General features: G+C 36.6%; 1 protein-coding gene across 3 annotated transcripts in view; it reads left to right on the plus strand.

The window, feature by feature from the left end:
- Nucleotides 1–12,371, plus strand: part of SLC25A24 (solute carrier family 25 member 24) — a 56,919-nt gene extending 44,548 nt beyond the window's left edge. For all 3 annotated transcript variants that reach the window (XM_017862994.1, XM_017862993.1, XM_017862995.1), the window contains exons 8-10: nucleotides 3,767–3,934; nucleotides 7,980–8,130; nucleotides 10,337–12,371. In XM_017862994.1, the coding sequence (XP_017718483.1) occupies nucleotides 3,767–3,934; nucleotides 7,980–8,130; nucleotides 10,337–10,521 (504 nt within the window). In that variant the 3' untranslated portion in view covers nucleotides 10,522–12,371. The remainder of the gene's footprint in view (nucleotides 1–3,766; nucleotides 3,935–7,979; nucleotides 8,131–10,336) is intronic.
- Nucleotides 12,372–12,672: the final 301 nt, after the last annotated feature.

Consider the following 12,672-nt stretch of genomic DNA (forward strand, 5'->3'; position numbering starts at 1 on the left):
TAAGATGAGAGCAGAACTGAAGGAGATAGAGACATGAAAACCCTTCAAAAAATCAATCAATCCAGGAGCTGGTTTTATGAAAAGATTAACAAAATAGACCACTAGCCAAAATAATAAAGAAGAAAAGAGAGGAGAATCAAATGGACACAATAAAATGATAAAGGGGACATCACCACTGATCCCATGGAAATACAAACTAACGTCAGAGGATACTATAAACACCTCTATGCAAATAAACTAGAAAATCTAGAAGAAATGGATAAATTCCTGGACACATACACCCTCCCAAGACTAAACCAGAAAGAAGCAGAATCCCTGCATAGACCAATAACATGTTCTGAAATTGAGGCAGTAATTAATAGCCTACCAACCAAAAGAGCCCAGGACCAGACACATTCACAGCCGAATTCTACCAGAGGTACAAAGAAGAGCTGATACCATTCCTTCTGAAATTATTCCAAACAATAGAAAAGAGGGACTCCTCTCTAACTCATTTTATGAGGGCAGCATCATTCTGATACCAAAACCTGGCAGAGACAGGACCAAAAAAGAAATTTTCAGGCCAATATCCCTGATGAACATCAATGTGAAAATCCTCAATAAAATACCAGCAAACTGAATTCAGCAACACATCAAAAGCTTATTCACCACTATCAAGTCAGCTTCATCCCTGGGATGCAAGGATGGTTCAACATGCAAATCAATATAACAGAATTCATAATAAACAGAACCAGTGACATTGATTATCTCAATAGATGCAGAAGGGCCTTCAATAAAATTCAACACCCCTTCATGCTAAAACTCTCAATAAACTAGGTGTTGATGGAATGTATAACAAAATAATGAGAGCTATTTATGACAAACCCACAGCCAATATCATACTGAATGGGCAAAAGCTGGAAGCATTCCCTTTGAAAACCGGCACAAGGCAAGGATGCCCTCTCTCACTACTCCTATTCAACATAGTATTGGAAGTTCTGGCCAGGGCAATCAGGCAGGAGAAAGAAATAGGAAGAGAGAAAGTCAAATTGTCTCTCTTTGCAGATGACATAATTGTATATTTAGAAAACTTCCTCATCTCAGCCCCAAATCTCCTTAAGCCGATAAGCAACTTCAAGCAAAGTCTCAGGGTACAGAATCAATGTGCAAAAATAACAAGCATTCCTATACACCAATGATAGACAAACAGCCAAATCACGAGTGAACTACCATTCACAATTGCTACAAAGAGAATAAAATACCTCGTAATACAACTTACAAGGGATGTGAAGCACCTGTTCAAGGAGAGCTACAAACCACTGCTCAAGGAAATAAGAGAGGACACAAACAAATGGAAAACATTCCATGCTCATGGATAGGAAGAATCAATATCATGAAAATGGCCATACTGCCCAAAGTTGTTTATAGATTCAATGATATCCCCATCAAGCTAACATTGACTTTCTTCACAGAATTAGAAAAAACTACTTTAACTTTTATATGAAACCAAAAAAGAGCCCATATAGCCAAGGCAATCATAAGCAGAAAGAACGAAGCTGGAGGCATCACACTACCTGACTTCAGGCATACTACAAGGCTACAGTAACCAAAACAACATGGTACTGGGACCAAAACAGATATATAGACCAATGGAACAGAACAGAGGCCTCAGAAATAATGTCACACATCTACAACCATCTGATCTTTGACAAAAACAATAGGGAAAGGATTCCTTATTTAATAAATGGTGTTGGGAAAACTGGCTAGCTATATGCAGAAAACTGAAACTGGACCCCTTCCTTATACCTTATACAAAAATTAACTCAAGATGGATTAAAGTCTTAAACATAAGACCTAAAACTATAAAAACCCTAGAAGAAAACCTAGGCAATACCATTCAGGACATAGGCATGGATAAAGACTTTTTGACTAAATCACAAAAAGCAATGGCAACAAAAGCCAAANCCTAGAAGAAAACCTAGGCATACCATTCAGGACATAGGCATGGATAAAGACTTTTGACTAAATCACAAAAAGCAATGGCAACAAAAGCCAAAGTTGACCAATAGGATCTAATTAAACTAAAGATCTTGTGCACAGCAAAAGAAACTATCATCAGAGTGAACCAGCAACCTACAGAATGGAAGAAAAATTTTGCAATCTATCCATCTGACAGAGGGCTAATATCCAGAATCTATAAGGAACTTAAACAAATTTACAAGAAAAAAACACCCCCATCAGAAAGTGGGTGAAGGATATGAACAGACACTTCTCATAAGAAGACCTCTATGCAGCCAACAAACATATGAGAAAAGGCTCATCATCCCTGGTTGTTAGATAAATGCAAATCAAAACCACAATGACATACCATCTCACACCAGTTAGTTAAAAAGTCAGGAAACAACAGATGCTGGCAAAGATGGGGAGAAATAGGAATGCTTTTACACTGTTGGTGGGAGTATAAATTAGTTCAACCATTGTGGAAGACAGTCTGGTGATTCCTCAAGGATCTAGAACCAGAAATACCATTTGACCCAGCAATCCCATTACTGGTTATATATTCAAAGGATCATAAATTATTCTACTGTAAAGACATGTGCACACGTATGTTTATTGCAGCACTATTCACGATAGCAAAGACTTGGAACCAACCCAAATGCCCATCAGTGATACGCTAGATAAAGAAAATGTGGCACATATACACCATGGAATACTATGCAGCTGTAAAAAAAGGATGAGTTCATGGCCTTTGTAGGGACATGGATGAGGCTGGAAGCCATCATTCTCAGCAAACTAACACAGGAACAGAAATCCAAACACCACATGTACTCACTTGTAACTGGGAGTTGAACAATGAGAACACCTGGACACAGGGAAGGGAACATCACTCACTGGGGCCTGTTGGGAGTGGGGGCCTAGGGAAGGGATAGTATTAGGAGAAATACCTAATGTAGATGATGGGTTGATGGGTGCAGCAAACCACCATGGCACATGTATACCTATGTAACAAACCTGCACGTTCTGCACATGTATCCCAGAACTTAAAGTATAATTTTAGAAAGCAGGTAAAACAAAAGAAAAGAATATACAACTGAGACCTAATATTTTCGGCTTGCAATGACACATATTTTACTATTTAGTCTTTACAGGAAAAGTTTTCCAACTACTGCTTTATAGCAAGAAATAATATTGTAGATGTGGAATTTATTGATATAGCAGGGGGTTTTTTAGTAACTGATAAGACTTAAGCAAGATAAATACAATTTTCACAGATATGTGGTATGCATGCTAATATAGCTTTTTTTCAAGCACCTTAATATGATTGTTTATATTACTCCACACACCTCTCAAAAAAAATCTTAATACCTATTTTTCCCCTTATATCCTCCATATCAATTAATAGTATCACCTTCCCAACTCCCCACTGCCCCATCCTGTGTTCCAAGCTAGAAACACTGGGGTTATCCTTTATACTGCCATTTCCCTCACCTTCCAGACGCAGGTGGTCACTGGTCAGTTTTGTTAAGGCATCAACACATTATCTTGCCTCCATTTCCTTGGTCACTTCCTTCACCAGATCCTCCTTGCAGTAAACGGGTCTCTCTGGCTGTGGTCTTAGCCCCTCAATAGAGGTAATACATGAAGGAGAATGTATCAACAAACTGTACAGTCTTTTGAGTGACAATATGTGCTAGGTATTTGATCCGTGTAAAATTACTTCATTTGAATTCCGTGATGATAGAGTTAATAGGAACAATAATATTCTGTTATTTTTTTTTATATCCAGGTTATGAAAACCAGGCTGGCTGTAGGCAAAACTGGGCAATACTCTGGAATATATGATTGTGCCAAGAAGATTTTGAAACATGAAGGCTTGGGAGCTTTTTACAAAGGTTATGTTCCCAATTTATTAGGTATCATACCTTATGCAGGCATAGATCTTGCTGTGTATGAGGTGAGTTTATAGAAATCTTTTGAATCTGAAAATGCAGTTAAATAGCTCTTGTTAGAATTGAACTTTATGTGAAGTAGACATATACCATAAAAGAGTTTGTGACCAGAAGTAAATTCAAGTATATGTTATTTGAACTTTCAAGTAACTTGAGTGTGAATGTACATAGGGCCACTTTTGTATTAGATTTTCTTGGGGAATTGCTTTTATTAATGAAGAGTAGACTCAAAGTTAGGTATAGTTGTTTGCCTTAAAAGGTGGTTGTAGAGATTGTTTTCAGGGAAGACAAAAAAAGCAAATAAATTCCTTTGTTTTGGATTTGCAAAAATCTAACATTAAGCTAAGTGATTAATGTGACTAACATGAGTAAATACAGTTTCATTTCTTGTACTGAAGAATACAAATCTTGGATCAACCCTGTAATCTAAATCATTTAATAATTTATGAATCTCACAAACATTTATTGAGCACACACTATACAAACCTCTGGGTTAGACACTGGATCTGGGGATTCAAAGGACTCAGTGTGTGCCTTGAAGAAACTGAAGGTCTGGTGGGGGAGAAAAACAAACAACTAAAACCCAGTGTGGTTAGCTGTGCTGCGGTAGACATGAGCCAGGGTGCATGTTAGGATGGGACCTAAGCTACAGCATAGAGGAAGAATATAATGTGTAATGAAAAGAAGACTGGACTTTTTTTTTTTAAGAGCTTTATTGAGATTTACTTCATATTCCTTACATTTCACTTATTTGAAGTATACAAGCAAATCGTTTTTGGCCTCTTACATATTTTTTTTTTTTTTTTTTTGAGACGGAGTCTCGCTCTGTTGCCCGGGCTGGAGTGCAATGGCGTGATCTCGGCTCACTGCAAGCTCCGCCTCCCGGGTTCACACCGTTCTGAGTAATATTCTGTTATGTGTATATACCACATTTTGTTTAGTCCTTCATCTGTTGAAGAACATTTGGATTGTTTCTACTTTTTCAATATTGTGAATAATGCTGCAGTGAACATTGGCATCTGCGTATCTGTTCGAATCTATGCCTTCAATTCCTTTGGGTATATATCTTGGTTCCAGTTTTTCCACGTCCTTACTAACACTTAATTTCCATTTTAAAAAAACTTATTTTTATTATAGCCATCCTCTTAGATGTGAAGTGGTATCATGGTTTAGGACTTTACTTTTGTGCTGAGTTTTAAAAAAATTATGATTAAAACACATAAAGTTTACAATTTTAACCATTTTTAGATATATGGTACAGTAAGTATTAGCTGTTTGTGGTTTGTTGTGCAACAGATCTGTAGAATTTTTTCACCTAGCAAAACTTAAACTCTATAGTCATTAAACAACAGCTCCCAATTTCCCCTTCACCCCAGCGCTGTGTAACCTACTTTCTCGTTTTATGAGTTTGACTACATTAAATACCTTGTATAAGTGAAATCATGTGGTATTTCTGTTTCTGTGACTGGCTTATTTCACGTAACATAATTTCCTCAAGATTCATCCATGTGATAGCAATAGCATATGACAGGATTTTTTTTGTTTTGAGGTTGAAAATATTTCATTGGGTATATATATCACATTTTCTTTATTTACTTGTTGATGGACATTTGGGTTGTTTCTACATCTTGGCTATTGTGAATAGTGCTGCAGTGAACATGGTTGTGCAAATATTTCTTCAAGATACTGTTTTCAGTTCTTTTGATATATACTCAGAAGTGGAATTTCTGGGTCAGATGGTAATTCTATTTTTAAGTTTTTGAGGAACCTCCATGTCATTTTCCACAGTGACTAGACCTTTTTGTTTTTTAACATTTCTATCAATGTACACCAAGATTCCAATCTGTCCACGTCCTCCCCAATACCATTAAGTGGGGTTGTGAAGTCTCCTACTATTAGTGTGTTGCTGTTTATTCCTCCCTTCAGTTCTATAAATGTTTGCTTCATATATGTAAGAATTTAATATTCGGTCCATATATAGTTATAATTATTATTTCTTCCTGGTAACGTGACCCATTTATCATGATGTAATGTCCATCTTTGTCTCTTGTGACAGTTTGTCTTAAAGTCTATTTTGTCAGATGTAATTATGGCCACCCTGCTCTCTTTGGGTTCCCGTTTTTATGGAATATCTTTTTCCATCCTTTCACTTTCAGCTTATGTGTGTCCTTAGATCTAAAGTGAGTCTCATAGATAAGGTATAATTGATTCTCTATGTGTTATTCACTCAGCAATTTGTATCTTTTAATTGGGGGATTTAATCCATTTACATTTAAAGCAGTTAGTGATAGGGAAGGATTTACTGTTGTCATTTGGCTAGCTGCCTTTTGTCTTTGTCCTGTAGCTTTTTTGCCTTTCCTTTCCTCTCTTCCTGGCTTCTTTTGTGTTTTGTTGATTTTTTTTTTTTTTTTGTAGTGATATGTTTTGATTCCCTTCTCATTTCCCTTTGTGTGCATTCTATAGATGCTATTTTTGTGGTTACCATTGCAGCTACATAAAACATGCTAAAGTTATAGCAACTTATTTTAGACTGTTTACAACCTAACTTCAGTGGTATAGAAAACTCTGTTTCTTTACATCGTTCACCTCCTCCCCACCAACTTTGTCTTTTGATATTGTACATCCTTAACATAGATTTATAGTTACTTTTTATGCTTTTCTTCTTTAAATTCTGTTTAAGTTTTGTTTTTGAAATATATTTTAAAGTTATGTATATACCTTCATTACAACACTATAGGATTTTATGATATTCTAAATATTGACCTTTACCATAGAGTTTCATGTTTTCATATGGGTTTGTCTTGTTATTTATCATCCTTTTGTTTCTCCTTTTAGCCTTTCTTTTAGGGCCAGTCTAGTTGTGATAAGTATATCAGCTTTTGTTTGTCAGGGACAGTCTTAGTTTCTCCTTTTTTGAAGGACAGTTTTGCCCATACAATATTTTTGTCTGGCAGTTTTTTTAAGTTTCAAAACATAGAATATAACATTCCATTTCCTTCTAACCTGCAAGATTTCCATTGAGAAATGCACTCAATGGATTTTTTAATCCATTGAGATAATTTTTTAATCCTGTAGGATTTAAAATTTTAGTCTTACAGGATTAAAAAAATCAAACTAGTTATATAACAATTAACATGTATTTTATATTTAAAATAGCTTATGTTTAAAAAGTTGATTATCATATATATTTTATGCAGTTTCTCCTAATTATTGCCTTCTAATGAAATACAGAGATCTAGAGTAATAGGGGATAAGGTATGGCCTTTTGATCAGCACGCCTGGTTCTGAGTCCTTCTTTAAAAACTCTGGGCCTGGTGTGGTGGCTCACGCCTGTAGCCTCAGCACTTTGGGAGGCCGAGGTGGGCGGATCACCTGAGGTCAGGAGTTTGAGATCAGCCTGGCCAACATGGTGAAACCCCGTCTCTACTAATAGTACCAAAACTAGCTGGGTGTGGTGGTGGACGCCTGTAATCCAAGCTACTCAGGAGGCTGAGGCAGAAGAGTCGCTTGAACCTGGGAGGCAGAGGTTGCAGTGAGCTGAGATTGGGCCACTGCACTACAGGCTGGGTGACAAGAGTGAGACTCCATCTCAGAAAAACAAACAAACAGAAACTCCGCTGAGATGAATTTTCCTCATTTCAGAATAAATCAGAATAAGATCAGAATAATAGATTTATGTCAGAGTTTTTGTAAGGCCCAAATGAAATATATGTAAAGTGTAAAATGAGATACAATTAGTAGAATTATATTATTTTATTAATACTCACCATAAGAGGTGTTCTTTAGATCCTGCAGCGTTTGGTATGCAGTTCACGTTTGTTTAGAAGAATGTGAGTAACCAGTGCAAAGCTCATGTGTTCTGCATCCCTGGTGGCCTCCCACCTCTCCACAGAGCCACTGCCTCCTACAGTGCCTGCAGCTTCTACAAACGCGTGGCCCCGTCCTGCAGAAATGGGGCTTGTCATGAGGCTGAGAATAGCTGTGAAAATGTTTTCATTGAGTGAAGTTGTAGAGTTCGTTAATTATTTTTCTTCTTTATTTCTCTGGCAGCTCTTGAAGTCCTATTGGCTGGATAATTTTGCAAAAGACTCTGTAAACCCTGGAGTCATGGTGTTGCTGGGATGTGGTGCCTTATCCAGCACCTGTGGTCAGCTGGCCAGCTACCCATTGGCTTTGGTGAGAACTCGCATGCAGGCTCAAGGTGAATTTTTGATTACAGAACCACACCGATAAAAGTGCTGCACCAGTAATATGCTTTTCGAACTCCAAGTTCTACCAAGATGCAGAGTGTAGTTTTAAGATGGTATTTCTCAACCTTTTTTCATTATTGCCTCCTTAAGGAATCTGTTCAGAAATTCTTTTTCTGAATGCTCCCTCGTCATGAAATTTTTATGTGACTGAAGCATTGCATATGTACTGTGTGCATACATATGCCTTATACATAAACAGAGTAAGATTTTTTTGACTGTGTTACATGCACATTTTAAGATTATAAGCTTTGGTATCTGATGGATTTGGGTTCATATCCTTGCCTCAGACTTCTTGGGGTTTTTAATGGGAATGAAAATTGTGCAGTGTTGTAAGAATTACCAACAATATAAATAAAGCATCTTGGATTTGTTAAATTCTTGGTAAACGGTGGCTGAAGTCAGTTTTTAGTGTTGTGTGGACCCTACAAGTTTTGATCTGTGATTCCTCCTCACTGTCACACTGTCTCCATGGCTGGCTTTGATTACACTGTACCGTCCTGGTTGTTCTGCCAGCCCATTGATAACTGTTACCATTTGCTCGCTTTTATTGCTATCCCAACTGTATTAAAGTATGCATTCAAATGCCTTTCTTTTCTCTTTGATGTTTTCCCTGGTCAGTCTTATCCATTGTTTTCTTAAGTAGTACACCTTGGGCATCTACAGCTCCATTCCCAACCTCCCTTCCAAGTGCCAGCCACAGCAACCCCAGCCAAGCAGTCAGTCATTAATTGGCAAATACTCCCTGAGCCATTGTCCCATTCTAGACACTGCCAGATGCTAGGGGTAGAGCAGTCAACAAGCAGATGTGGCCCCGCCAGTGTAGAGTAGAGAAGACGTATGTCCAGCAAGTAAACAACCTGGTTAAACCAACTCCCCTCTTGTTAGGGGAGCACAGAGCAAGGAGCTATAACGTAACTTGGGAGCTGCAGAATGCTGTCACTGAAGCTGAGACTAGAAAGATGAGTGGGCATAGGCCAGTGGAGTGGGAGCAGAAAACATTCCAGCTGAGGGAAAGCATGTGTGAAGACACTGAGGCAGGCACCAACATGGCGTATTGGAGGAGCTGAGAGACAGTCATGGCTGTAGAGAAAAACACAAAGTAGTGAACTACGCTTTTCTTGTGTATTCTCTCATTTCACCATCATAACCATCTTGGGGATGGGAATGCTAATATTATCCCCATTTTTCAGATGAGCAGCTGGGGCAGAGAGAAATTAAGTAACTCCCACAAGAATATACCTGTGGTAAATAGTGGGATTGGAAATCAGACACATGCAGTCTGATTCCAACCCTCCTGTCTGCCAGCTCCAATCCAGACCTTTGCATGGCTGATATGGCTGATAGATTGTCTGTGGCTGATAGATTGTCATTTCTGACCTCAAAGTCTGATCATTTTACATCTGTTTAGACATCTTTGCAACCTTTCAGTATCAGTTCCAAAGTTCTTAGTGGGAATTTCAAAGCCTTTAGTAATCTGGCCCCACTTTATTCACCATCTGTGTAATAACCACATACGACAATCAGCTGCATCTCCATAGCACATGGTGCTCCTCCCGTTGTCTGGGTTGTGCCAGCAACACTGGATTTCGCTTTCTCTTGTTGCTTGTTGAGGTCATTTCCAAGGCCCAGGTCCTTGTGCTTTCCCCAAGCTTCCCAGAGCTTCTTCCATACTCCCCTTAACATCCTGAGATTTAACTATTCTCTCTTCAGCGCTTGTCTGGTAAGAAGGAGACAGCAGCAGTGTGGGGTGGTGGAAAGTATACCAGCTTTGGAGTCAGACCATTGGATCTCAGCCCTAACATTTTCTACTTAGGATTTTTAGGACAAATTTCTCCATCTTTCTAAGCCTCCAGTTGCTCACTTATAAAATTCGTATAATATTTATCTTGCAGGATTGGTATGGAAGGTAATTAACCCAGTATTTACAACATAGTAATTAATAAATAGCTATTATTACCATCATTTTTATAGTTAGGACACACACTGTTAGGTGCTACACAAAGAGGATCATAAAAGGGATATCGTCTTGGGCTCCTTGGAATAAATGTTATCCTTTTACCGTATTCTAGAATATCATTCTGAATCATAATTGTTTGTTGTAATAATAATGAAACATGCTTGAATATTAAACTACTCTCTTCTTTTATTTTTTTTTAGCTATGTTAGAAGGCTCCCCACAGCTGAACATGGTTGGCCTCTTTCGACGCATCATTTCCAAAGAAGGAATACCAGGACTTTACAGAGGCATCACCCCAAACTTCATGAAGGTGCTCCCTGCTGTAGGCATCAGTTATGTGGTTTATGAAAATATGAAGCAAACTTTAGGAGTAACCCAGAAATGATGTTGCATTTTTTGCTTTAGGGTGATAATTGGAACTTTCAGCAATCCCTGGAGTGACTTTTTCTCCTCGAATTGAAACAAGTCTATGGCAAAAGCAGCTGCATTTTTTTCACAATAGGGAAGACGATAACAGTGGTCACTTCAAACTTTCGGGCTCAATTATATGTACACAGAAATGTTAAAAATCATAGTTTCAATGTGTTTTGAAAAGGCCACACAATTATACTTTGTCTTTTCTTAATAATCCTGCAAATCTCTGCCCTGAATCCGAAATCTGAAAATGTACTTGCTTGAACAAAATTTGTTTTGTGTGGTAGAGTTATAAATCATTAATCTTTATTTTGGGTGGTTCATGTTTATGCCAGTTCCTTTATACTTAAATGTCTTGTTTTATATATTTTGAATGTCTTTATAGATTTCTTTAAATTTTCTTGTAGAAGAACCATTAATAGAAAATCATTACATTTAAAATATGCCTTACAGCAAAAGCATCCAAAGAAGTGTAGGGTTTATGTCCTTATTTTTCTCTCAGGTGAATAGGAGTGAACACAGTGGTAGAATTTCTAAAGAGAAGTGATGAAATTATATTTAGTTCAGTGGGCACTTTTCCATTTTACATGTACCATTATTTGGTTCCTGGAGTTATACACTAATTTTCAGTGTATTACTGTTAAATTATCAACACAAGACAACTTATTTGAAAGATTCTGTTTATTCTGCCATTGCTTTGAAAAGCAGCAAGAAATGAAATCCTTTGACTTGTATCAGCTTCTGAAGAGCATCTTTGTTTTCCTTTGTCCTTTGTTTCCTACATTTTGAATCAGATTCCATTTTAGTCAGGAAGACTTCTTGGGACCATTCTTAGTAACCTGAAATTTCTTTTTTAATTGCATGAAGTGGGTTGATCGTGAGCAAATGACGTGCTTATTTCTCCCTCACTGTTGAATATCGTTGAACTTGCTGTTCTCAATTTGGGCAACACAAAGGTGAGAGATACATATTAATAGTAGTATGTGTTACTCTTATACATTAGATACCTGTATTTAAATGAAAGGCCCAATTTGTAAACATATGCATTCATATTTTCTCTTGCCCCAAGTTTTAGGAACATGTTATGATATAGGAGACTTGAATTATAATAATGAGAGCATTTTTTTTTATTTTACTAAAACCATTTTTGTAGTCAACTATCTTTTCTTATTTATGTGATTAGAACATAGAAAAATATTTACTAGTTGAAGTTATTATCAGTTTTTAATTTAGTTCTTAAACTCATTTGACTTCTAATAATTTGTTCTAAATTGCCAGCATTTTAATGAAAATCTAATGATGTAATAAGCATTTTCTTTATTTGAACCTACCTCTTTTATTTTCTGAACCAAAGAGAAAGATGGACTGGTGTTTGTGAAACATTTTTAAAAATGTAATTTCATTTATATTAGTTATGTTTGATAAATATCTTAGTATTTTTATAATATGATAAGCCTGGGATTCTACTTTAAGGGTTATTTGTACTTTTGAGTAATATATAAAGTGACAATATTAAGGTACATGATCAGCTCTTTCTAATTTTACTCATAAAAATTATGGAAATGAATAATTTTGCTAACTTTTGAAATTTCAAACTTCTGGAAAATATGAAAATATTCATTGTTCATTATGAATTTAAATTGTTCCCTATTTAACATTTGTAAGGTATGAATGTGATTTGTCTGTACATCTTGTATCTTTTCCAAAAAATGATTCTGTATCTTTTGGATAAAAGCCGAGAGTTGAAGATAGTATATTTCTGGCAGTACTGAATATTTACTTACAGTTTCTATCAAAAATATATATTTGTTTCTAAAATTACTTGTTTTCCAGTTTTTATTTTTTTAGAGAAAATTCTTAAGTCTCAGTTTCCTAATCAAAAAAAAAAAAAATTATAAATAAAGCAAAAAGTGTGTCCTACAGCTTAGCCAGCTTAGATGTTTGGCACCAGTTTGAATCATGCTTTTTACATCTGGCTCCATGTAGTCTTTCCAAACATTGTGGCCCTTCCTAAGCAGTCTTTGTAGATATTGTCTGTGTGATGCATTTTGACACAAGATGATATTTTTTGTGATATCAAAATTCCACATTTACCAACTAGAGTTACAGCCCTGGGGTTCAC

The sequence above is a fragment of the Rhinopithecus bieti genome, unplaced genomic scaffold (genome assembly GCF_001698545.2).
Source record: "Rhinopithecus bieti isolate Rb0 unplaced genomic scaffold, ASM169854v2 scaffold_66334, whole genome shotgun sequence".
Lineage (NCBI taxonomy): Eukaryota > Metazoa > Chordata > Mammalia > Primates > Cercopithecidae > Rhinopithecus > Rhinopithecus bieti.